General features: G+C 45.9%; 1 protein-coding gene and 1 long non-coding RNA gene across 2 annotated transcripts; both read left to right on the forward strand.

Annotated features, from left to right (window-relative positions):
• The first annotated feature begins 3,707 nt into the window (after nt 1–3,707).
• LRIG2 (leucine rich repeats and immunoglobulin like domains 2) lies at nt 3,708–25,363 on the forward strand. The gene is made up of 18 exons (XM_082778362.1): nt 3,708–3,949; nt 7,092–7,163; nt 7,638–7,712; nt 8,197–8,331; nt 8,857–9,000; nt 9,124–9,267; nt 9,958–10,101; nt 10,342–10,485; nt 13,086–13,166; nt 13,969–14,040; nt 14,178–14,246; nt 15,665–15,828; nt 16,884–17,204; nt 18,112–18,393; nt 19,002–19,451; nt 19,934–20,083; nt 21,400–21,681; nt 21,985–25,363. The coding sequence occupies exons 1-18, from the start codon at nt 3,723–3,725 to the stop codon at nt 22,212–22,214; spliced, it is 3,186 nt and encodes a 1,061-aa protein (XP_082634488.1). The 5' UTR covers nt 3,708–3,722; the 3' UTR covers nt 22,215–25,363.
• LOC309886991 lies at nt 20,124–21,232 on the forward strand. The gene is made up of 2 exons (XR_014319011.1): nt 20,124–20,530; nt 20,638–21,232. It is a non-coding gene; the product is annotated as an uncharacterized lncRNA (long non-coding RNA).
• Nucleotides 25,364–27,237: the final 1,874 nt, after the last annotated feature.

Consider the following 27,237-nt stretch of genomic DNA (forward strand, 5'->3'; position numbering starts at 1 on the left):
ATGGGTGGCACAGCACCCCAGGGACACGGGGCCAGGCACAGGAAGCCCCAGGGACACGGCTCCAAGGCCCAAATGAGCCTGAAAGAGCCAGGGGAAGCAATGAGCAGTGTTTGCTTTAGGCAGGGCTGTCACGGCAAACCAGAGGGTTTGTTCTCCAGGCTTCGTTAAGATAACAGTCTCGGTATGAGGATGAGCTCCCTGGTGAGGAGCAATTTGGAGAACTTGAATGGGGGCTCCAAAATTGAATGCAGAGAAAAAGATTAAGATCAGTATTTGTCCTTTTTTTTTTTTTTTTCCTTCCTACTGGAGCAAAAATATTCCCGTTTATTGCTCTAAACCCTGGGGAGCTGTATGGTAAACTCCCAGTGGGAATCAATGTCTCAAGAGATCAGAGGTCCCGAGAACATCCCCTTGCCAAATTTACAGTTACTGTTAGCCCTAATCAGCCTTCTTTATCTCTCTCCGTGATGGTATTTGGGAAACTAGCACAGGTCAAACACAGGACAGAGTCCTCGATGTTACCAGATATCTGTAATCTACCTTCAGGTCACACGCTGAGATGGTTCATGGTGTGGATACCTTCCCACTGCCTTTTTCTGGAGCCTGGCCTGGGGCTCTTGCTTATCTGTGCCATTACTGCTCACAGGTTAGCAGAGCCAGCCTGGCCTCAGCCCCCAGCGCCCCAGCCGCCGGTCCCCACGCACCAAGCAGGAAGGCTGCGACGTCCGTGCGCTCAGACTTTCCTACTGTACACTCTTCCTAAGAAAATAAAGCATCACTGTCCTATTAATTATGTGAGTTATGGAGCAATATTTTTCCCAGAGTCACCTACTGGTTCGCGTATTATTTTTCCAGGCAGCTTAGCCAGTAGCCTGGCAACACGGTGACCTTATGCTCTGCTCAGCTTTGAGCGTTTTATTAGCCACACTGGACTCTCTCCACCGCTCCATATTTCTGAGCCCCTCATTAGTGCAATTAATAAGCTGCTTCTGTCAATTCAATCAAATGCCAGGCTCGACAGCAGTAGAAAGCTTTGGCAGACCAAGTAGGGGAGATTCTGGGTAGCATTGGGAAATTGCAGGAAACCTTTCATCTCCCCCAAGGAACCGAACAAGAATGGAATTGTGGGATTGGGATTCTCTCAGGTCATGTTTATTTATCAGTGGCTCGTTAGTATAATAAATCAGGTCCCCTGTCACTTTGAATGAAGTCATGGGTTTGCTGGAAGGAACTTGGCAGAACACCTTGATATTATTAGTGATGGTGCAGACAAAGCCTCATGAAAGGCGATGCCCTGGCCGGGGTGCTCAGGCACCCTCACATGCTTGCGCCCGTCCCTGCACCCCGCTGGCAAAAGGCAGCCAGCCCGCAGTGCCGCGGTCATCCCAGGGCAGGGCTCGGGGGCTATGGTGAATTTGGGATGCAAGGCACAGCCGCAAGGTGCCCACAGCACCAGTATGCCACAGGTACGCAGCAGAGAAGGCTGCTTCTCCTTCTCCCAGTGCCAGCTCCAGCAGATGTTTGCGGTGGGACACGTCCCCGGCCCGGCCCTGCTCTGCTCCTGCAGCCCCAGCACGCCTCCAGGACGCGGCCAGGGCACTGCAGAGCACTCGGCAGGCAGCGCGGGCGCTGTCAGTCACGTGTAGCGCACACATGTGAGGGCATTTTGCCTTTCACACCTCTCTGCGTCCTGCCAGACTTTGCCCCGGCTCTGACGTTGGTGTGCTCTTTGGATCCCGCACCGGCTCTGGGAGCTCCCGTGGCCGCGGCGTGAGGGGGCCACAGGGGCACAGGCAGGACCCCGCCACGGGGAGGAGAAGGCCCCGGGCTCACTCTGATCCCAATCGCCACCAGTCCCTGAGTCCTCTGAGCAGCAGCAGAGGACCAGGGGATGGTTTTGCAGAGCCTTGGGCTTGACATCTCCCCCCGAGCTGGGCCCCTGGCCGGGGCGAGCACGGTGAGGTGCTCTGATGGAGACACTGGGGAGTTCATTGGTATCCTTGCCCAAATCTGGCACTTTTCTACACAGATCCATGGGGTGATTCCTATTCTACTGCTGGAATTAATCCCGGGTGGCACTGAGGAAGAGCTACGACTGGTCCGAATTAGAGCAGCGCCACAGGTGTATGGCCCAAAAACGTTCCTAAAATAATCTTCCCCAGGAAATCCTTTGATCTAATCTGGTAATAGAAATGTAAATCTGAATAAAAACAGATCTTTTAAAATATTAATTTACACTTAGTTTAAATATAGCTTAAAGGTTATGATATAACAGCAGTATTTTATCGTTCATCTTAGGAGAGTATCTGGTCTCCACGCTGGGGTAAATATTGAACTGCTCCTGATTTGTTGCTCATAAAACCCAACTTAGGGAGACAGTTTGCTCCCGATTGTACGGCCTGACCAGGGCTTTCACTGCCACTGAAATGCCACGCAGTGCACCAGGGCTGCCCGACACCACTGTGCACTGTGGGAGCCTTCCCCAGGCTGTCCCTGTCCCCGTCCCTGTCCCCATCCCCGTCCCTGTCCCCGTCCCTGTCCCCTGTGCAGCACGGCATCAGGAATGGCTTGAGAAGCGCCCTGGGCCATAATCACCCCACTCATTAGCAATCTTGACTCCGGCTGACCCATAAATGTTCAAGGAAACAAGCATAACCGCTGGAAAGGGAGGGAGAGGAAGGGCTGTAGGTGTTGGCCACATGTCTTCGGAGCCTGAGCTGGGCTCCAGCTGAAGATGCTATTATGCTGCAGTAATTTCCCTGGGAAAAAAAAAAAAAAAAACAGGCTTGGAGATCTCCTCACTGTTCCTGGGAAGTGCTTCATGACCAGGAGGGTGTGGATTCATGGCTGGGCCAGCCACTGGGGGGGCTGCGGGGCTGCGGGGTTGAAGCTTTTGCTGTTACTTTACAGAGATGTCATGAACGACACTGAGCGACTCGAGAGAGGAGGCTCCCACCCCTGGCAGCCAGCGCTGCCCCCTCCCTCGCTGCCTTCCCCCCCCCGGCAGCCCCGGGCCCCGCCGGGCTCCTCCGCCGGGGCTCGTGTGCCATCCAGCGGCCGGGGGCAGGGAGAGCCGCGCCCGGCGGCCCCGGGGGATGGAGTTTGGGGACCGGCGGGACGCTGGGGGACCGGAGGGAGCCCGGCGGGGGTGGGTAGGGCTCCGGTGGCACCGGCTGGGTGCGGCACAGAGGGTGCGGGGAGCAGCCCGGCAGAGGGGCACAGCCCCGGTTAACGCGCACGCGGCGGGGCTGCCGCGGTGCTAAGCTCGGAAACGGAAATGGCGGGGGGGAGCCGTGGTCGGGGAGACTGAGGGGGCTGGTAACGGGGCTGGTAACGGGGCCGGTAACGGGGCTGGTAACGGGGCTCACCGGGAGCCGGCGGCACCGGGCGGTCGGGAGCGGCCCCGCCAGCACCGCCGGCACCGGGGCACACCGGGACCCGTGCACAGCGACACCGAGCACCGCGGGCACCGGGACCGGGACCGGGCCACACCGGGCCCCGCGCGGCCACGCCCCCAGCTCCGCCCCCGGCCACGCCCCCTCCCGGTTCCCGCGGCACCGCCCCGCTCGGCGGCGCCCCGTAACCACGCCCCCTTCGTCTAGGCCACGCCCCCTCCGTTGACCACGCCCATCACGCAGGTCCCACCCCCCCGGCGCGCTGCGCGGTGACGCAGTCGGTGGGTGGGCGGGCGCGGTGCGGGCCGGGCCGCGCCGTGCCGGGGGATGCGGGGCGCGGGGCCGGGCGCGGGGCCCCCCCGCGGGGCGCTGCCGCGGGCCCTGCCCCTGCTGCTGGCGGCGCTGTGCGCGCTGGGGGCCGCCGCCGCCGCCTCCGAGCCCTGCTCCGCGCCCTGCTCCTGCCGCCGCGGCCTGCTGGACTGCAGCCGCCACCGCCTGCCCGCCGGGCCCGGCCCGCGCAGGATCCCGCCGCTGCCCGCCGGCACCACCGCGCTGTGAGTCCGGGGGGCGGCGGGGCCGGGCTGGGCCGGGCTGGGCTGGGCGGCACCGGTCGGGGCCCTGCGGTGGTGCGGTGAGGCCGGGCTGGGCCTAACGGGCCTGCGGCCGCCTCCCAGGGCAGCGGGCGGGGCCCCGGGCACGGCTCTGCCCGCGGCGGGGCTCGGTGTCCCCGTTCCCCCCCCCGTCCTCCCCGGGCCTGCTGCAGGCCGCAGGCCCTCCCGGCGGCGCCTCGGCCTGGGCCTCGCTTCCCACTGGGATCCCTGCGGGCCACCCCCCCCCCCTCCCCGGGCCGTGCCGCCGCTGCTGCTGCTTCGGAGCCGAGGGGTTGGGGTTGGTGTTGGGGTTGGCAGCCCTGGGTTAGGGCCGCGGGTACCTGAGCACAGCCCCCAGGGCCCAGGCAGGGCGCCCCCGGCCGTTACTCAGCACTGCCCGAGCCGTTTGTCCCCTGGGGGGGGGGGTAAATCCCCGCTGCTCACGGGAGTTCCCGGCCCCTCCTGGAGCCAGCGAGGTTCCTAGGCCAGAGCTGTCCCCAGCACGGCGGGGGGACGGGGCTGCAGGCAGCATAAAGCGGGCCTGGCAGAGCAGAGTGCGTGCAGCTGGCTCCAGGGGTCCCTTTTGGCAGGACTTGAGGAGTCTGAGCTATGCCAAAAGCTGGGCGTGCATAAGGAAGTTTGTCACTGCACTGCCGTGTGCTGGTTTTGTAGCTCTCTTCTTTCCCCATACGATAATCAATCAGAAACGTTGAAGAGGAAACGTAGAGCTCAGCACAGAAATGCAGTTAACTCGTCTCTTAAAATATTTCACCTTTAGAAAGGTAGGAGGATATCTTAGCGCTTGTCAGGGCCTGGAGAGGTGAGCTGGGGGTTCATCAGGTGGCTGATGAGCAAAGCGATATCTGTTGTGTTTGGGAGCGAGCTTTCAAGCTTCGAGGGGCTCGTGTCTTTCTGCAGGCCAACAGAGGGTGTGCTGCAAACTGCTTGGCGCAGGCTGCGCTGGGAAGAAGTGGTGTTGGCGCTGTGCTAAGTTATGCAATCTGCCATATGCTGCAAACAATAATTAAGTGTATATTCTCTGTTGTGGCTTCCAGGATTTTGGCACACGAAGCATGTGTGGGGGGGGAATTTTTTCTTCCCTAAGACAGCTCTAGCAGTTCTGACTCTAAATGAGCTGTAATGCATAAAAGCTGTTTAAAATTAATCAAAGCTTTTTTTTTTTCCTCACATGAAAAAGTCCCTAATGGGCTTTTCCCCCTCAGTTCTCGTTTCACCTAACTTTATGGACTGAAAGTTCTTGTTTTCCATAACTCTCGAGCTGCTTGCAGCTGATGTTACCACCAGTTCAGCTCAAAATGAATGTTTAGGTGATTTTAGATGCGATACCAGCTGAGTCTCTGAAACACAAGTTCTGCACGTTTGCTGTATGTCCTCTGTAAGGTGGGCCCTGCGGTAAAGGCCCGAGTGCTTGTAGAATAACAGGGCTGCTCTGGTGTCCTGCTGCTTCAGGACACGGGAATTTGGTTCTGTGTGAGAAAGCCAGAAACGTAGCCATGTGGATGTCTGATTTGTATGTTCATAGATCGATCATTCGATGTTTTTCAGTTAGTATTTAGCCATCCATCCTACTTTGAAAAGGAAAGCATCAGTAACTAGATATAAATAATGCCCGAGCTGCTTTAGGTATGAGCTCTGTGCAGAACTTCTTGAAAGGGGACCTGACAAAAACGGTGGTGTAGTCCCATCGTGGTTAGTACTTGGGGCATGCTTCTCCTGGGTGCTCCAAATCAAAATCCTCATCTCTGGGTTGTTGTTAAGGCCTCTGGCAGGGTTCCTGGTTGCTGGCAGACCCATTGACCAGGGCGTTAGGGGTGGTTGTGGAAGAAAAGAAAGCATTCACGTGGCCTGCTGACTTTCCAGCTTGTATTAGCTGAGATCTTTTGGGGTACAACTGGGCATCCTGTCCACGATGGGGTGTGTGTGTGCTGCAGGGCAGAACGGGTGCGTTTCCCTGGGGATGGCATCAGTCAGCGGCCTCACGGAGAAATAACTGGCATGCTGAAAAGCTGTCTTAGAAGAACAGGTTGCTGCATTACCATAATGGCCCAATTAAACCCCGTGGGAATTAAAATGTGGTTTCTTTTTGTCATTTGTAACTGAATTCTGGCTTTTATGTCACCGTTTCTTTATTACAAATGGCAAATCTTGAGCAAATACACACAACGGGACTTCAAAATCGTTACCTTTTTAAAGCTAAAGCCAGGGATTACCTTGAACGTCAGACTATTGCTGTGCTACTTAAGCCAGTGCTGAGTGCAGTGGAGAGATTTCTCACCATTTCCCAAGGTTTTAGTAACTCCCTGCCAGAACTGCCCCCAGCCCCTGGTGGGCTGCCCAGTGCGAGGCCATCCTGTGCCCTGCGCATGCTGCTGACCGACCCTGCAGATCCTTGCTGTGCCCAGCGAGGGCTCAACCCATTCTGGGTCCCCCTCCTCAGCAGGGGCATTGCCAGCTCTGTCTTCACCCCATATCCTTCCTGGAGAGCCTCACGGCCGGCTCTCGGTGTAGCTGGAGCTGTCCCCGGGTCCAGAGCGCAGGATGTGCCCGTGGTGCTGACGCTGAGCCTGTTCACCAGCAGGAAAACTGATGGTGGCAGATTATGTTTTAGTGTTTTTAGTAGTGGTAGTTCTGTTCCTAAAGGGTGACCGCCTCCTGTGCCAGCCCTGGCTGATGGAGTTAAAACCAGCCGCGGTGCGAGCCCCTGGGGAGGAATTAACCAGGAGGTGAGCAGCTGTTGCTGGAAACGGCTTGCTGCGACCCTGTGCGTGGGGGCAGAATTGGAAATGGTGTGTCCATGGTGTCATGCCCATGGGCAGGCACAGCTCGCTGCCCCCGGCGGGCTCCCCGAATTATTGGGCAGGGGTCAGGTGCATGCGCGCTGTGCTCCCTGCGGCGAGGGTACCGGCAGCGTGCCGCGCGCCTGCTCTCAGCGTTGGCCTCATCCAGCAAGCAGAGATGCTGGGGCTGTCGGCACAAGTGTCTGCGACTCATCTCTGTGCTGGGCTAGTGCCAGAGAGGCGTCAAAAAGCCTAGTTTGTTTTGCAGAACGGAGTGCCATCTCGAATAACTCCTCTTTTTTCTCTAGGGATTTAAGCCATAATCATCTGCTGTCATCCAACTGGAGCATCGATTTATCCGTTCGCACGCTGCAAGAAGTGTAAGTTGCTTTTTATGATAAGCTGAAGGTTTCCTCCGTGATTCTAATGAGCGCATTTCATTGCGTATCTAGAAGTCTGGTCTGACGTGCAGAAATATTTAATGCTGGTTAATTAAAAATGGATGCTTTGCTGGCAGCAAATTGTATGGAAAAATGGTGTTTTGTGTGCAGAATGCTTTTTCGTAAAAGTTTAGCAGGCCAATATGTTAAAAAGAAATGAGCTGTTTGTTTTCGCTATGGCCGGTCTGAAGTTAAAGAGAAGGAATAGTAACCGTTAAAAATGGTAAGAACTTGTGTGCTTCACTGTTACATTTTTGAAGTTATTAGGATTTAAGCTCTTAACCAGTTTTGTTAACGACTAATATTAACATTAAATTGTTAAATGTCTTGTGATACGAGTTTTCTGCTGTATATAGAAGGGCTTTTCTCTGAGGTGTCAGTAAAGATTATTTTTTTTTTTAACTTTTCTTTAAGGAAAATGAATTACAATGAGCTAAGTGAAATTCCTTATTTTGGAGAAACAACTTCAAACATAACTCTGCTCTCATTGTAAGTAGCAGCTTGTCTGCCTTTTTCTTGTTTTAACAAAAGTAAGAATTTTGCTATCGAGTTGTAGGAAAGCATTTGTTTTGTCTGAAATGCTACTCCTCTAAAGTGCTGTAGGGAATATGTAAGCACTCTTTAAAGAAATACAAATCAGTTAGACAATCAAGTCACCCTAAATTACCAACAAAATGCAGTCCACCAAGACGGGCAGCTTTGAAGGGGAGGGATTCAGTCTGGCACTGACAGTTCCCATGAGATACAGCCCTGTTACAGTCCCCAGAACTTGAATCTATTTCTATGTCAGGGCGGCAGATCGGTCTTGGATTTTCAGTGCTGCTTTAAGAATTAATGTTCTGCAGTGCGTGCTACATTTCCCATGTAAGGGACTCACTGGTGATGTTGGTAGACAGAATCCTGTAGCTGTAAAGCCACGCAGTGGGCAGGATGGGATGTGATGGTAACCAGCTCTGTTGCTTATGTTTTTCAGGGTACACAATACCATTCCAGAAATAAATGCTGAGCAGCTCCAAGTTTACCTTTCATTGGAAAATCTAGACCTGAGTTCTAATCTCATTTCAGAAATTAAAGCTGCTTCTTTTCCACGGATGCAACTAAAGTACCTGTAAGTATGAGCGGTCTGCCGTGCCTGGGCTCCTGTTTCCTCAACGTTGTTGAATTCCTCATCTACCCTAGGTTACTGTTTTAGTGCAGGCCACATTGTGTGGCTTTGAACTGCTAGGAGCACTCAATGTAGCTACAAATGTGCTTGAAATTAAATACTTTTCATAGCAATCCATATTGCTTTTTCCTCTGGTAGTATGGGAAACAATAACTGCTGTTACCAAAGTGCTGGCACTTCAGCCCGCAGGGACGTGGAATGATTTCAGCTCATCTTGTGTAGATTCCTGTTGACATTGTCTTAACCATGTCTAACTGAAGCATGGCATGCAGTCAAAATCAGCTCCTACCATGGATTATTTTGGGGAAAAAAATGATACAGCTTTCTGGTATGCTAGAACTCAGATTTCTGATGTGACATCACAATGAACTTGAGTTCTAGTGATAAGTGGTTGCTCCAACATGCTTGTGCAGTTTTGTTCATAAAATATTGCACATTCTAAAAGGCCTTTCTCCTCTTCTTTTGTAGGAATCTGAGTAACAACAGAATAACTACGCTAGAAGCAGGCTGTCTTGATAATTTATCGAGCTCTCTAATAGTGGTAAAGCTGAACAGAAACAGGATTAGTGTGATTCCACCAAAGATCTTCAAATTGCCTCATGTGCAGTTCCTGTAAGTAGCGGTCTTGAAAGGTTAAAAAGATGGTGTTTACACTATCTCAGTACGTGTTCTTGACGGTCACAAAATGTTGCTTATTAAATACATCTGAACGTTTTTCTAACATCTTTATATAAGGGAACTGAAGAGGAACAGGATTAAAATAGTGGAAAGCCTTACATTCCAAGGACTGGAGTCCCTAAAATCTTTAAAAATGCAACGCAATGGGATTAGCAGACTCATGGATGGAGCATTCTTTGGCCTGAATAACATAGAAGAATTGTGAGTATACCCAGTCCTGGAATTTCTCTGTGTAGGGTTCAGTCCTGTATTGCTACCCTCACACTGACACTGCACTGAAATAGTGATGAGTGTCACAAGATGAGAGTTTATAGATCTGCATTTTCGCATTACGTTGATATCATATCTGGTTCCTTTAGAGGTGTAAAGATACTTCTTTCCACTTAGTGATCAAGAATGCTTTGTCACTGTCGATAGCTTTTTTTTGTGTACTTGTGAATATTTGTCAATTTTCTGATTTTAGCATGCTTAGTTGAATCGCTTCTCCACTTTAGTACCAATAGGATAGCAAATACAGGAGTAGTCAAAACTCAGCACTTCTTGCTTTACAAGAAAGCATTTGTGTTCTCTGTAACATGGGGTGGTTCTTTGTTAGGTAATGTTTTGACATAGCACAAGGGTATGCAATGCAACATTAGCAAAAGGCTTTTTTTTTTTTTTTTTTAAAAAAAAAGTCATCTTTTAGGACAGACTGCAATTTCACTTCTGCTGCTGGATTTTTTGTGTACGTTTGTTCACTCTTGGTTTCCATGGAACGAGTATAATCATGAATTTCAAGTTCCGTAAGGCTTAATGTTAGTAAATCATTTCAACATCCACTAGGTAAAACTTTGTAAATGTGTTTTCATTTATTACCTGTTTTGCAAATGCTTTTCCATCTCTTTTCCTTAGAGAACTGGAACATAATAACTTAACAGAAATAAACAAGGGCTGGCTGTATGGTCTGCGGACATTGCAACAACTCCAAGTTAGCCAGAATGCCATTAGCAGGATCAGTCCAGATGCGTGGGAGTTCTGCCAAAGACTTTCAGAGCTGTAAGTTCTGGGCTGCTTTTCAGTGGGGATCTTGTAATGTTGCAAGTAATGTATTGGATAGTACACAGCAAGGGTGAGTTACTGAAGGAAGTACTCAATTTCTTTGTTAGGCCCATGGTGATGTTGTGTGTTTTACTTTTTTTTGTGTTCTACTAGAAATTTATCAAGATTCCATAGTTAATCAAGTTCAATAGTATCTTCCTAATTAATCCCCCCACTTGTCTTGCTCAATATTTTCAGAGACTTGTCGTACAACCAGCTAACTCGCCTCAAGGAATCTGCCTTCGTGGGACTTGGTTTATTGGAGAAACTAAACCTGGGTGACAATCGCATTAGTCACATTGCTGATGGTGTGTTCAGAGGTCTGACGAATCTTCAGATCTTGTAAGTGCAGAAAACCTCTAGCTAGAATCTCAATTTAATTCAGCAACACTTCTGGAAGTAATGATGATGAATGTGGTACTCGGTATGCTGAGATAACAGAATCCTGGCTTAGTGTGCTGATGAGAAGCGGTGTGATGACCTTAAGCACTCAGCTACGTCTCGTACCAGTTCTGAGCAGCTGTGGATAGGCAGCTTGTAGGACTGCCAGTCTGGACCTCTCTCTATTCCAGGTGGTTTTCTTAAGGCTGGGTAACTATGAAACCACATGGTGAATCCTGCACAGTCACAGAAAGTGCTGTTTAGCCCACCCTGTGTGTGAGCTGAAGTCAGGCAGGGTGTAGGAGAGGAGTAGGATTACTTGCCATCTGAGGCACAGCTCTGCTTTTGTCAGGACTCCTGTTACCAGCTGCAGCTCTTCAATATTTTTTTTATAAAACTCGGTCCTGGCTTTTAATAATAATAAAAACACTTCCCAAGTGGATCTGAAAACTTGTAATCATCTTAAACAATAGTAGCTGAGAAAGGAGTGTAAGTTTATCGCCCCTGTGTCAGTTCATTAAATAAATGCTTAAATAAGCAAACTTATCAGACCTATGTAAGCGGTCATATTCTGTTAGCCTTAATGCAACCTTTTAATGGAATAATTAAAACTAATTTCTTAGACCTAGAGTAGAATGAAAAAGAACAAGAGCAGATTAATTAGTGGGTTTTCCTGGGCTCCTGAGGGGCTATAAACAGCTGAAAAGCTGGCCATTTGCTTCAGGGCTGGAATGTGCGGGACAGGGCTGTGGTGACAAACAAAGCTCCAAGCATTCGTGCCCAGCCAAGCATAAGGAGCCAGCTCCTCAGTGCACACAATGAGGGGCTTTTCTTTTGGGTTGCTCACTCGTTTTGCTAAGTGGTTGGAGTAGCGGAGTGTAAAAATACTACAAACTAGATACTGTGGTGCTGTCGGCTTACCTCCATTGTTGCTTGTATACTATTTGTTTCAGTGCTAAGGCTGACATAAATATTTCTCTGTAGGTTCAGCTCCTGTCACTATTCTGCAAGGTAGCCTTAATAACCTAGAACAAACTGTAAAAACTGTATATAAACCACAAGGTAATAAGAGCAAAGTAAGATGGAAGGTGTATCAAAGAATAACACTGAGGATCTGAAGTTCTAAATTCTAAAACATTCATTACTTTTTAATATTTTAGCTTGCCACTGATACCACTCATGCATTCACAATCTAAAACTCTGAAGCAGACCTGGAGAGAATTACAGAAACTACTTTTAAATCACAGGAACAAGCAACTAGGAAACAAATTAGGCATGTTACTCATCTGGTCATTTTTCTCAGTAGATGATTTCAATGTCCAGTACATTAAACTGAAATACTTCTCAAAGAGGAAAAATCTTAACGTGAGCAAGCTTCAGGGCTGTATTCCAATCCTTGCAATACCTGAATTGTGGAATTACAAGCACTCTTTTCTTTTTGTCCTAATCTTTAAAGTACATGTATTGTGGAAGTGTCTCCTCCGAGGTATTAAAAACAAGCCTTCTGTCTTTCAAAGTAAGACAAATAAGACAACGTGTTACCACTGACAACATCCCGGAGGTTGATCCCAGTCTCTCCCAGAATAGTAATCTACAGCTTTTACAATCTCACGCAAGGACAAGTAGATGCTGCGTGTTTCTACCACCAGCAGAAGGAAAGAAGCGTTTCCATGAGATGACACGTACACGTGTATAGGTAGTTAGCTTTCTGTGTCATAACTTCTTCAGAAACTTCATTGAGCTGATCCATATAATATCTGATAAAGCGCAGCAGAGACTACTTCCCATCAGTGTACCTCTAAACACACAACTATCTGCAATTCTGTGTGTGGTTGTATTAGGACAGATGAAAACTGGCTTTATCAGAAACTCTTTGCTCAATCCATGCCATTCCAGCTAAAAATACTATTGGATTTATTTCACCTTCTCTCTAACAAGCATGTAATTCTCTACAAACAGTGCTGCTATATTGCTTTTTCTGCTCAGGCCGCTGTTCTGTGTGAGGGGCAGAAGAGCTGTGCAGAGGTCAAAGAGAAATCCCATTAGCTGCTAACAAGATCTGTGAGCAGAATATCAACTTCATGCTGAAAATCTGCTACATTGTGCTTGGCAGCCTTGCGCTATAACCTGTGTGTAATCTCTTAATATGCTAATGCCATTATAAGCCTGTTACTCGGGAAGATTAATGCTGGTGGTGTATTGGTTAATTCACTTACATGAACCGACTTCAGGAGCCTCTCCCAGCTTCTGGTAAACAGCCCATCACATGGCAACTGCGAGTCAGACTGGGTCTGTCCTTCAATACCACATCAAGAATTTGTACTTCAGGGTTTGTTTGTGGTTCTGTCTGAGGCACTGATCTCCAACGATCCTGTTTTCCCTTGCATCTCTGAAATGCAATAGTCACCCGCTGACAAACGTGGTTCTGTATGAGTTGTGATGCCTGCCCCAGAACACCATTACCAGGCACAAGTAACAGTCAGATCTCTTCCATAGCTAAGCACAAGCAGTGGTCACAGTGATGTTGCAAGGTTTGTAATCAGGCTTTTCTGCTCCTGCAGGGACTTGAGGAACAATGAGATCTCATGGGCCATAGAAGATGCAAATGAAGCATTTGCAGGACTCAGCAGGCTGGATAAACTGTACGTATTACAAAACGTTGCAATGACAGTACTTCTCAGGCAAGCAGAACAGAGCGAAAATGCAAAATAATAATTGTGAAATCGATGATATGAGGCAGAAAGACTTTCTAATTGGCAGCTGTAGTCAGTTTATTTCCCCTTTCGTGCTGTGACCTTCAGAGGTTTGGGTTCCATGGATCTGGATCATTTTATGGGACCATATTGAAGAAATTAAGCAAGAATATTTGACTGTATTTATTATTAGAATGGCACGGTCTTGTTGTATGGTGACTGTTACTTTTGTTTGCTTTAGTTTGGTAAAAGTTACAGTTTCTTGAGGGGAGGGGGTTGTCCAAATATGAGACAATACTGATTTAGCAGCTTTTCAGTACTTTGGCTATGCACTTTGCATCTGGTGCTGTGTGCTTTGCAGGGAGCTATGCAATCCTGTGCAACTACAGACAATGCTTATAACAAATAGTAGGAGTGTGCAGTCTCAGGAACTAATGTGGTTGTGGCAGATTGGTATTAGGATATTATTGTTCTGCTCCCAAGTTCTGTTTATCGTTTTTTCATTCTGCTGGCTTGAATGATCTTCAGAGCCCATCTCAGACCCAGATCTCAAAGTTAAGGATAGAAAAGAAACACTATAAGAAAATTAGATGAGCCTTCAAGCTCAGAAAATGGTATTCAGTCATTCATCTCTTCTAGAAAGAAGAAAACCTTAGTTAAACATCCTAGAGAAACTTCTTTTATGTCTTACTTACGAACTCATACTGACATTCAAGCTGCTTTTTGGGCTTGGGGGGTGCTTGTCTTTCAGAATCTTGCAAGGAAACCAGATTAAATCAATTATGAAGAAAGCATTCTCCGGTCTTGAAAGACTTGAACATCTGTAAGTACTCTGCTTTGTGTAGAACTCCTAGTTGTTTATCAACTTCAGCCTTGTATTCTCCCTCAAATTTTCAAGAATTTAACTGAAGGTAGACTATGAAGTTACACTTACATTATTGTTCTTTGCTTAACTTGCAGAGATTTAAGCAACAACGCAGTGATGTCCATCCAAGAAAATGCATTTGCACAGGCTCAATTGAAGGAGCTGTAAGTTTGACAGTTCTTTACAGATTCTGTATAATTCTTACCGTGTTAAGAATCCTTCAGCTGTTGCAGGATTAGCTGAAATTGACCGAAGTGCATCCCATTTTCATCCTGAAATATGTAAAACAAAACTAATTATCAACTAAAAGGTATTGGCAGTATACTTGGCTTGGTTTAAGGTTTGATAAAAATCTAAACATCCATTTCCTTAGTTGCAATTTAGTAGAAAAATGATTTTTTTCTTGCAGTAGTGAACCATAAGTTCTTGTATCTTAGAATTTTGCTGCAAACTTGGAACACACTGGTATTTAGACAACATAAATGATTCATCAAGAGTCTTTCAGGGGGTTTAACAAACCCTATGTTTTCATTGTTCCCTTTTTTTGCCTAGGGAAGGGCCTTAAAAATCAAAACTTGACAACATTCTTTTAGTTGCTCATCTGATGCTTAAGCTGTTAGAGACTTGTGATCTTCAGACATGTAAAGTATTATTTGAAGTGACCTTCACACCCAAGACTAATCCTAGTGTAACACAGTCATCTCTATGAGATAAAGTCTCTGAATATCATATAATCTGTTTTAAAACTGTTATCCAGTTAGATAATCTTGGCCATATGGACGGTTAGTCTGCAAGGTCTGACAGTTTGAGGAGGAAGGCGATGAGACACATTCTAGGTGTTAAAGACGAGACTTTGATTGCATTTTCTTATGTATCTTAAAAGTGAGAAATCACTGCTATGTATGGGCAAACAGCAGGTTGGAATTCTGGCTTGTGTGCCTCTATTCTCACTGCAGATCTATCAGATTCATCTGAGTGGAAGATAATTTTCTGTTACAATACTGTTCTTTCTCTCCAATCAATTATGTTCACATATAATATTTAAGAAACTTTGAAAGCACGCAGTGAGGAAAAAGTTGACCAGTCATTGTTTCCTGTTCTCCCTCCTCAATTTTCTTGGGGAGCAGAGAAGAAAACAATCTGCAGCAGATGCTTCTGTGAAACAAATCACTTTAATTCTTAAATATTTATTAGCTGGCATGAAAACAAATATTGAGACTTACACTCACTTCATAATGCGTCTAGTTTGAGATACAGAGTTGCTCTGCAGTATTATGTTTTTTTATTTCCTTTAAAGAGAGACCATACATACATACTTACAAGCTGCAGATCCAAGGCTAATTTCCTTACAATTAAAAAGAAATGTAAGGTTTTAATACTGATAGTAGAAGCATTCTTTTTTCCTGGATTGTTTAGCATCTATAACATGGTATAGTAAACACCCATGGGCATAAAAGAATACTGTGAATCTTGTAATTTCTGGAAATATACACATTAAAGTTGTTTTGCGTGGTGAAATCACGTGTAGGACTGCGAAATACTTAAACTGTCATCGCACTTTCATTTTGCTTTGTTTCTGCAGGCTTTTGAACACCAGCAGCTTGCTTTGTGATTGCCAGTTGAAATGGCTGCCGCAGTGGCTCACTGACAGTCACTTACAGCAGGCTGTAAACGTTAGCTGTGCTCATCCTGAATGGTTAGCAGGACAAAGCCTTCTCAGTGTGGACCCTGATGACTTTGTCTGTGGTTTGTATTTTAAATTAATTTTGATATCAAAACATAACACAAATCTGTGCAGGTACCTTTCTGAAACCCAGTTGTAACACAGCTGGAAGTGCTTGGTCTTTAATTCTGTAAGACTGCATTGGTTTTCATTTAGATTACTGTTAAGAACTGATCATGTTTCCATTCTTCCTGACTATAAATGTCTTTCTCTTTACACGGGCTATTTAGCACTTTCTTATTTGTTCTTGTCCCTACCAGCAAGGTGAGGATATTTAATACTCTGGTATATTTTCTGGTGCTCCGTATCTCTAACATTCACCTGTCTCTGTGCCACCACGGTTTCAAATATACCTATTTCTGTAACAAAACTGTGAAGATGGAAAACTGAGAGTCTCTTCACACAGAATCACGTGTGAAGTCTGTGGCAGGCCTGGAAATAGTCTGGTGTTCTGTTTTCCAGATGAACGGTTTAACAACAGTTACTTGTGTTTGCATAATTCTTTCATTCTTTTGGTGGCAAAGGCTACAATATCATCATGTAGGCACAATCATCAACTTCCCTATACGAACGTTACCACCATTGTGCCTGACACTGAACACTGTGTACCTGTGAGAATGCCTTTGATGAAATAATAGGTATTGAAATAACTTCAGTGTGATAAGACGGTGCGAACTGCTAGCTTGCTATTCTTTATTTGTATAACTTAAAGACTCTTCAAGATACATAAACTCTCTGAAAGTAAGTCTTCAGTCTTTTATAAAATAACCTAGTTCTTCAGCCAAGCGTGGTCTTTGTAATCTGAATAGAGCAAGTTCTAGACAGTTGTAGAAATTGCAGGGTGCTGTTCAAGATCATGCTTCTGTATTGACCTCAGTGCTTTTCCTGTACTTCTGCCTGTGGTTCTAATCCTTTTTCTAGCTTGAAAATATGGAAATAACATAGATGTCCTGCTTGGGGTGCACATATTGTTCCTACAGGTTTCATTCTGCTTACACTGTCTTTTCAGTGAGTTTTCCCGCAATATTAATTGCATGTTGGAGAGCAAAGTAGCTAATATTGGCACTTTTCTTTTCAGATAACTTCCCTAAACCGCAGATAAGAGTACATCCTGAGACCACGATTGCTCTGCGAGGCATGAATGTGACTCTGACTTGCACTGCTGTGAGCAGCAGTGATTCACCCATGTCCACAGCCTGGCGTAAGGACAGTGAAGTCTTGTATGATGCAGAGGTTGAGAATTTTGCCAGGTATCAGCAGCAAAGTGGTGAGGTGGTTGAGTACACCACTGTCCTGCATCTTTTCAATGTGAACTTCACTGATGAAGGAAGGTATCAGTGCATTGTTACCAATCACTTTGGCTCCAACTATTCCAACAAAGCCAAGCTGACCGTTAATGGTAAGCAATAACAGTAACAAAGAAGAAATATGTTCAACCTGAAGTGTAATGAGTCTGTTTTTCATGTTTTCATTTTGATTTATAAAACCCAATAGATTTCCTTGATTCTCAGCTAGAGCTGGCTCAAAATAGCCTTGCAATAATGTCTCACTTGTATTTCAATGCATCAAACATCTCTTTATAAAGCAGATAAGTGAAACTGGCTGTGAAAGGCCTTCTGTTCACTTTTGAAAAGGGGCAGATATCTCCCATGCTTTCACTAGAACTGAATTGTTCATCTAGCTGAATGAAGGTAGAACTCTCTTAAACTAAAAGCTCCCTCTGCTGTCTCTTCATAACTAAGCACCTTCCCTGAGTGTTTGTAAAGCTAGGGAAGATTCAACTAAAAGTAAGTTGTGGGACTGGAAATAAACTGAAAAATCAAATTATGAAATCCCTTTTTTTTGGCTGTAACAGAGAATCCCTATTTCCCTTCAGAGAAGGGAGTTGAGAAGGCACTGTTTTTATCAGTCAGTAGACCACTGATCCCTATTGTGTTGGAGAGCAGAGGTGCATGTGTTGCTTTTGCTTGTATAAAACAGATAGAAGTTTGCTTTCCCTATTACCAGGGAAGAGAAAGTGTGACAAAGGGCTCATGAAGAAGGCTAAAGCTTTCCCCTGTGTTTTCCTGATGAGAAATGTTATTGTTCAGATCATCTTAAATGAGCAGTGTAGGTATTACATTTAAATTTGAAGGATAGGCTCTTAAAAGTGACCACTTCTAACATTTGTGCAGCTGTTAATAATCTGCCTTAACCAGGGAGAGCTACAGGTGTTCCAGATTTGTGTGTTTTCAGATATCCTGTGCTTTTGCTGCTTTTTTCCTGTTTCTGAAAATACTAAAGCTTTAGTATCCCCTTTGATCCAGAGCTGCCTTCCTTCCTGAAAACCCCCATGGATCTTACTATCCGTACTGGGGCTATGGCTCGGCTGGAGTGTGCTGCAGAGGGCCACCCTACTCCTCAGATCTCCTGGCAGAAAGATGGTGGCACAGACTTCCCTGCTGCACGAGAGAGGAGAATGCACGTCATGCCCGAGGATGATGTGTTCTTTATTGCAAATGTAAAAATAGAAGACATGGGTATCTATAGCTGCATGGCACAAAACACTGCAGGCGGTTTGTCAGCAAATGCCACGCTGACTGTGTTAGGTAAGTGATGTGCTTATCTCTGCTGGCATGGATCATTTCACTTCTGCCTTTGGAACAGCGTCTCTGAACTGCTTTGGAGGGCTTTGAGGGCATTTGAATGCTGCACTCAGGACTTCTGAACAGCAAAGCTTTTTAGAAGCTAAGCTTCAGTGCTGACCAGTGAAGTTAGTGTGATCTTTGCAGGAGAGAATTGAGGGAGATACCTCAGCCCAGCAATGTAAATGAGAATTTTCGTTGTACTGGAACAAATCTAGTCACAGGCAGCATGAAACGTGCTGAGTAATAATGGAAGGACAGTTCCTTCTATAGTGCAGTCTTCTTTGGAGACACTTCTAACATTATGGTCATAGGCAAATTTAGAACTGGAATACATAAAGCAGAATGAGGCTAGCGTAATCTTCAGGATGTTTGCTGTACTTGCATTTGTTGCAGTGATCCATAGAATAACTGACGTCACAGGATTTCCTGAATCCTCTATTTTGTTGCTTATGTTTATGTTCAGGCTGTAAAGTCAGACTTAAAATCTCATGGAATACACCGTGGTGACACGGGGGTGCTTGCGTAGTGAAGTTATCTTACTTTTTTTTTCCCCTCCTCTATTGCTACAGAAACTCCTTCCTTCATTAGGCCTCTAGAAGACAGAACAGTAACCCGAGGTGAAACTGCTGTCCTGCAGTGCATCGCTGGTGGCAGTCCTGCCCCTCGCCTCAACTGGACTAAAGACGATGGGCCTCTGACAGTCACAGAACGGCATTTTTTTGCTGCAGCCAATCAACTCCTTATCATCGTGGATGCTGGGTTAGAGGATGCTGGAAAGTACACGTGCATTATGTCCAACACGCTGGGCACCGAGCGTGGTCATATTTACCTAAATGTCCTGGCTTCCCCAAATTGCGATTCGTCCCAGAGTGGCATTGTCCATGAGGAGGATGGCTGGGCAACAGTAGGCATTGTGATTATCGTTGTGGTTTGCTGTGTTGTGGGAACGTCCCTGGTATGGGTTATTGTGATCTACCACATGAGAAGGAAGAATGAGGATTATAGCATCACTAACACAGGTAAAGTGCCAAAGCAGCATGCTTCAGACATGTTTTTAATCCAAAACACTGAAGAGTGGTGATATTTCTGGTTTCGTTACAGCTGGATAAGATCAAAGCGTTAAAGATTTCCTTCTAAAATCTATTCAGGGATTTGCTCAAATTCCTTCATCCGTTAGGGGAAGAGGCGAGCTTAGGCTTTTATTTTTAAGTATCAGCAGTCTGTTTTATTCCTGACACACTAGATTTGTTCTGCATTGAGGGAAAACACTAATTTGAAAATCAATATTTGAGTTAACTTAAATGTTTTCAAGACCTGGAATAATGTGTGTAAATAGCTATTCTGTCCCTGTTAGTTTTGAGCTAGATATATGGATTTTTAATCACTGAGGTAGAGAGAACCATATGTGAGCTGAAGTTCTGCATTATATTGCTGTTGATGTGCATAATAGTGCTGATGCTACTTAGCTCTGAATGTCATCACTGTTAATTCTGCCTTGCAGAGGAGATGAACCTACCTGCAGACATTCCCAGTTATTTATCCTCCCAAGGAACTCTGTCGGAGCCTCAGGAAGGCTACAGTACCTCAGAGGCAGGAAGCCATCAGCAGCTTATGCCTCCAGCCGGTAGCTACGTGCACAAAGGCACAGATGGTAAGTGAAGTCCTCACATCTATCAATTGCACTGAGCAAGATGCCTCCAGTCCTCATAGCTGGCAGCAGTGTTGCACAATGTAGGATAGTAGAGAAGGATGCCCTGGTAGAGTAGAAAGCTCCTCACTTTTCCTGGAGAAGAATTCAGGTTGATCATAAAGTTTCCATTGACTCTTTTGAGTTTGAGGCAGCTTTTGTTTTTCTTCCAGTGTTTATTTTCTGTGATCAAAGCTTCTGCTTTCCATGCAGATAGTTTAAGCTTCGGTTCAGCAATGTCTGGGCTCACTTCTGCTCTGCTCTCAGGGCCTTTGTGTGTAGATGTCATGACTGCCATCCTTCAACTCCCAGAATTAGTACATTTTCCTCCAGAGGCTCTCTGCTTCAGGGTTTGTGATCTGTCCAGCAAGACAGGGATGCCATTAGAGAATTCCTAGGTTAAATGTCAAGGTAGGTTTTTATGCTGCTACGTTCCTTTGGCATCTTAAAAATAATAAGAAATAGAGGTGGAAACAAAGCTTGCGTGGAAGATGACTTGCTGTAACTTTTGTCCTTAGCATAAAATTACTGCCTCTGCTGGACGTCTGGTCAGCTGACTAAGATTACAACTGAAGGGTCTGCAGTACTTCCCTGCCCTGTTTGGACACTTTTCAGGATATTGATGTTGAGTCTATAGAGATGTTTTACCATACAAATGCTGAGGAGCCATTCAGTCTTTATACAGCCTGGCTTCCAAAAGTGATTCTTCAGTTTTTCCACATGCGTCCTGTGATCTATTCCCTTCATCTGCAGCCCAGTCAGTCTCTAGAGCCTGTACCAGGAAAGGAGTTGAGAAGCAACTTGTCTCAGTCACCACTTTATCACCCAGTCTGAGACCAGAGCATAGCAGAGCACAGGTGTAGCCCAGGGTGCCTTGGTGAAACCTTTCAACACACAGACCTGTGCGGATAGCTTTGATTCCAGCGCTGTTTCAGCCTGGTGCCTAAGCTGGTTGGACCTGCTGGAGCCCTTCTGCCCTTGAAACAGGAAAGCAAACATGAGATTATTCTTTCACTCCTGTGGTTTTTTGTAATCAGCTTCTGAAAGGCTGTGCTATTGGGAATTGGGATGGTGACAAACAGAGCATTTCTCACGTGACTTCCTCGGTAAACAGTGGAGCTGAATACTCTGTTATTGTGTTACCTTTATACAGAGGCCTTTCAAACTGTGCTGCTATAATGCCATCCTAATCATGAAACCATCCTAATACATGGAAGTCGATGGAATTTAAACATCCTTATTGCTTTAAGAGTATTCTGTTTTTCCTTGCTGTTTGCCAGGTGGTACAGCGCCGTTGGTGATCTGCTCAGACTGCTACGACAACGCAAACATCTACTCCAGGACACGCGAGTACTGTCCCTATGCCTACATCTCAGAAGAGGACCCCCTGGAGCAAACTCTCCCTAATCTCATGGTGCAGATGCCTAAGGAAACGTATGCAGCACGCACCCAGCATGAACCCAGTACTCTTGATAATCTTTTAGCAGACAGAGACATGTCTGTCTTCCTTACCAACCATGACAGAATAAGTGAGAAGAAAATCTCTTCCCAGCATATTAATGGTGAGCATATCCTTTTCCTTTCTGATGTTTTGTATTCCCTGACACTGCTAGCCCTTGTTGTGCTGCCTTTCAGTGTTGGTTCACAGCTAATTTTACAAACGCCATAGTTTGTGGAGTAATTACTCTGTTAACCACTTGTTCTCAGAGCTAGCTCTGTTTGCATCCAATATCCAAGAGTTGAAGGGGGTGATGTTACTAAAGATGGTACTTCTTAATTCCTCTCTTAAAGCTTGTGAAATGTGATCCCTTGCATGTACTTCTCATGAACCCACTCCTGTTCATTTGCTAATTTTTCTTCCTCAGAACCCTTTCAGCTTCCTTTATGGGGAGTAAACAAAGATCTAGCGCTCTCTCATTCACACTTCCTGCATCAGCCGTCAGCCCGTGAGACCCCACGACCTCTTCGAAACGAGGGCATTATTGACAGTGACCGGGAGCAAGCTGCTTCACCCCGACCTTGCCACAGGTTACGTGAACATAACTTTGATTTTAATAGGACACGGAACATTCATGACTATAGTGAAACCACGTAAGACACTCAAATGAAGTCTTGGAAGCAAATCCATACCGACCGACTTTTTGTATTTACTACCTCAGGACTAACCCCTAGGCCAAAGATGCTTTTGTACATGTGCCTACAATTACAGGCTGAGTAAACCAAGACAGACTCCCTCGAAGGAGGTGGCACATGCCCTTTTTGCTTGGATTCACCTGTACTGGAATGTGGGACGTACGCATGGCAATTAGTGATATCCACAAGAACAGTGTTAAAACATGGATCTTCTGGTGTTGGAGACAGCCTTTGTGTTGGTGCATGCTTTGAAAAGCTCTCAAGAATGCGTAGCTATTTCACAGTACATTGTCTGCTCGAAAACAAATGTTCAGGGCCTCCTCATGGAATTCCCCAGTAATTGTAAGCATAAAACTCTTGGCCAGCTTTTTGTTCCTCAGACTATTGGCAAGCGTTTCTTACCAGTCTAACTTTGGGGCTTGTTTTCTCCTATGAATAATGGACTCTAGTTGTAAATAAATTTGCATTTATAAATATTTTGTATACACTAAGCATATAAATGTGTTGGCTGTAATGTAAATATATTTTTTATTATGCCAAAGTATGTATTATACTGTTAGTCTTGACAGCTGCATATCAAGCCATATTTTTTTTTTTGGTGGTATTGAAAGCTTGTTTCTGAGGGGGATAACAAATTCTTCATTTTGGAAAGAAGTGAATTTGCTATAGATATGTGGTGCAACGGTGATACTGATGAATTTCATTGTCACATACAACTCTGTAGGCATTAAGCTTGCCTGACCTGACTGCAAGCTGATCAATTTCATTAGATTAGCAGAATTCCAAGTTTGGCACACTTCTGTGTGGTGAGTGAGTCTCAATTTCTATATTAGGTTGCCTGTCTTTTCTAGGAGAGCATAAAGCCCAATGGACCCTGCATTAACGGCGTTAGCCTACACTACAGGCAGTACTATACAACTTCTCAGAAGCTTTGTAAATAGCAAACAAAAAAAATAGTACACAACATGTTTCTTTTCATCTCTTAAAATAGCTTTAAGGTGGGAGCTTTGAGTGGTTTATTTCAGAAGTTTATCTAAGCTTTTATCTTTAAAAAGCTTTTGTGTTGTGTATGTTGCAGAGAGGTATATGTGTATTTTTCATAGCTGCCAGTTAAATGAACTTTTAAAAAGAATAATGTGATGAAGAACATTAGATAAATTGGAGAAGCATTGGGTAAATTATCTGTGAACTATACTGTGGATTTTCTGTTTCTTCTGCACAGCCAAGAGGCACGTGTCCTTTAAAACACTTGCGCCCTTTTCTTTTGTAAAAGATCAGGCAAAATTCTGGCCATATTGAGCTCTGTAATAGTTCCCTAGACCACAGGGTGGCAAAAAGGTGTAAGTATTTCACAGGTGAGCAGTGAAATAACGTGGGGGAGAACCACTCTACTGAAAGTCTAGTACTGGATGAGAGAAGCAGAGGAAGCAAAGAAACTTCACTTGTTAGTGGAACATGCCTGACAAAGTTGGGAGGAGGAACATTCTGAAGACTTCCTGAAAAGTTCTTCTAAGAAAATATTAACATATTCTACACAAAGATATGACCCAGCAGCAGTGGGTTTTCAGCAAGTGTCTCGCATTCGGAGGTAGAGCGCTTCTGTGCTACGCTGTGTAGCCTTGCTGGAAGAGCAAGGGGCTTTCTTCCTGGTCATTGCTGTATCTTTTGGAGCCATAGGATATGCACTAGAGTGAAAACAGCTGCAAGGTATATTTTTATAAAGACAAAAGCCTTTTTGGACAAGCCTAAGAGAAGTATGTAGGGCTTCCTGTTGATCCATTCCTAAATAGAAGGGGGTGTGACTGCATTATCAGATGCAGTCTTGCAGAATCACAGCTGAACCTTCTGAGGCTGTGGTTTAGCTGAGTGAAAGAGTGAGGAAGCGCTGGGAATAGTGATTATTTTCCCACAGCTCTTTGGGCATGAATAGTAGTCAGATCTATGCAAATGAGCAATTATTATTAATGGCTCTTACCATGTTTTGAAAACAGCTAGAGTGACTTTGGTAGCCAGCAGCTTTAGTAGGAAGAAGATGTAATTTTCCTTGACCTTTGGATAAAGTGGAGAAACAGGTGTGTTAAATTCTTTTTGACCTCTGACATCTGAAATATTTTAAAGGCTTACACGTAACATACATGCTAAAAGAAGAATTTGATGTTTGTTCCTTTCTGGTTTTATTTGCTCCAGGCTTTTCCTTCCCAGGTAGCATTTAAGACCGAGTGGTTATTTTCAATCCAAACTTGTTTCTGTTGCAGGAACTTTCAGTTTAAATTCAGATGAGAAAGGTCAGGTCATGAAACTACAGCAGCAGCAAAGACACATCCTTTTGGGCTGCTTGCTGCTTTACTCAGATATTCAGAGGCTGATGTGACAGTTGCTTCTTAGCACGTGCAGTGCCATGGTTTCCCACAAGCAAGAAAGTAGCACCTCCACTTGTCTCCCATCACCATTTGGCAAATGCTTCTTACCTTTTATTTTCTTTCATCCTTCTCTTCTGTGGGGTTAAGCTAATGCAGGTCTCTCAGCTGTCTCATTATAACTGTTGATTTGCATGGGGGGCATCCAAAACATCCAAAACCTTAGGTGTACTTAAGGCACAACTACCCAATATGATCATACTCGTGTTAGGTCGTTAAGATGTGCTTAGCCCAGAACAAGGCTTTAAAATTATGCTGTCTGCACCAGAACAAACTGAAGTCCCAGCTCTTGAAAGAGTTTAGGAGCTGAAGCTGCACTGACTTCTGTGAAAGTACACGGCCCAGTTGCATGCAGCTATTTACAGGTGAACATGCTGCGGTGCTTAATTGTGGAAAAACTTACTTGGCAGACTTGCAGAAAAAAAAATCAGGTGTCTTTTCTTTACCCTTTCCTCCAGGAGGTGCAAAGAGCAGAGTGGCCGTTCAGTTTGCAGTAAATGGTGTCCTCAATCAATGCCAAAGTACTAACGGTACAGGAGCTGGGGTTCAGCGTGAGCAAAGATGCTCTTGTTCCCTGTTGCTACTTCCTAGTGTCTATTTATATTTTTTTCACATAAGAATGTATATTTTGTATAGCATGTGTAATATATGTTTGTCTATTGTAATATACCTTCATTCAATAAAATGCTGTATACATGGAGCTGTCACTGTAACTTCTGTTAGTTTGCAGATTAAGTAATGTGTGTTTATTCAATTATAATTTCATTTTTATAGGGAAGAAAACGCAGTAAGCCTCATAAAAACGGTTTCAGGTAGGATTCCAGTCTTTTTCACATGAATATTACACCAATCCTTTCCTTTCATTATGGGAAGGGCACCGGGTATTTACCCTGGCTCACAAATAAGCTTCCACACATGGTAACAAAGTGGTAGCTGGCATTAGGAACGGGGTCCTGCAGCTCTTTCTCAGCGGCTGTGCCAGGGCATGGGGCTGTTGGCTGATTCTGCCCGCGATGGGCACTGCTGCAGGCCTGGCATGGAGCACACGGAGCAAGCAGGGAGGAAACAACTGAAGGTGAGTGGCAGTCAGGAAGGAAAATGTTGCATTTCAATAGGTTCGCCAGTAATTCTGCAGCAAGGTGAGATCTGAATTTGTTACTAGGTTGTCAGTTTTCATGAAAACTCATTGCTTGCAGTCCTGGTTCAGGTGCCTTGTATATGCTACCTGAGGCACCTGCTGCTTGTGAGAGATGAGAACGGTGCCAGCTTTTCTTGTCAGCTGCCTCCCACCTAGACACAGATTATTTTCAAAATTAGAGCCTTCATTAAAAGTAGATTTTGTTACCAAATAGTTCTTATTTCAGTTTTCCACTAGGAAGCACAAAGACTTCTGGAAATGCGGTACAACAGCAGGGCTGTTGCCTCCGAGCGAGAAGACTCAGCGATCTCTGTGCTCATAGCACTGCCGTCCTGCTATTCGGATCCTTTCAAGTGCCAAAAGTGATTTTCTTTCTGGCAACAGACCAAAAGCATAAATGAGGTAGTGACAGCACGTCCCCAGATACCTGCCGCAGGAGGAGAGGCGACTACTTCCCACCCTACCAGCTACCATCCTTCCTAAAAACCTGCGTAAGTTTTTTATTGTTGTTCCTTTGAATAACCTATCCTATTTCTACCACTGGTATTTTGCTAGTCCATGTCTGATAAGCACGTTCGCTGTTCCTGCACTCCATTCTGCCTGTTCAGAGCTGTCAGCACTACAGTTTTTCCCAGGTTTAACTGAGCCGTGGCTGCCTGCTCCTCTCTTCTTGCTGACCCCCAAGGTTTGTGCCACGAAGCGTGGATCTAGAGCTCACCCCAGCCCAACGAGCAGAACTGAGCCGCCCTCCTTGGCACGCCGCGCTTGTTGGAAGCTCAGCACGTGGCAACCTCCAGCTCAGGGCTTTTCTCTTCTGGCCGTGGCAGCCAGGGGCTGCCCAGGGGAGCGGCTTGGCAGAGAGCAGCTCCAGATGCGGCTCTCGGCGCCGCTTTCCCAGGAGAGCCGGCCAGCCCCTGCGGAGGCTCCTGCCTTGCCTTGCCTTGCTGGCAGCTGTCGGAGCACGCTGTTGGGCAGGGGCTCGGCTGCTGGCAGCCCTGCCTTGGGTCCCTGCCCGGCTCTGCGTGGCAGCATGCGATGCATTTGGGTTGCTCGTGGGCCGTGTGTGCTCCCAGCAGCAGCATCTCGCAGCCATAGGTCCCGCACTGCAGGAACCCAACAGCGAAGGCAGGCTGCAAGCAAACATCAGGACTTTTGCTTTCATTTTACTGCCGTAGTGCTGCATTCCTTTGTTTTTTTTGCCAAAGGGCTGCTGCTTCTCTGCATAAAGGCTCTCAACTCTTAGGTCTGTCAGCACAGACCTCGGTGCCCGTGCCTGGCCTCAGGAGGCTTCCCTGGTAATTCTAGAACGCTTTGGGTTTTCCTAGGGGACTGGAGCTGAAGCAGTCGCAGTGTGTCCACAGCATTCCCCAGATACCAGCTTTTTGCATGCTCTGAGTATTTTCAAGCCACGGTAATTGCATGCAGATAGC

This window comes from Aythya marila, assembly GCF_965140915.1.
Source record: "Aythya marila genome assembly, chromosome: 24".
In the NCBI taxonomy this organism is placed as follows: domain Eukaryota; kingdom Metazoa; phylum Chordata; class Aves; order Anseriformes; family Anatidae; genus Aythya; species Aythya marila.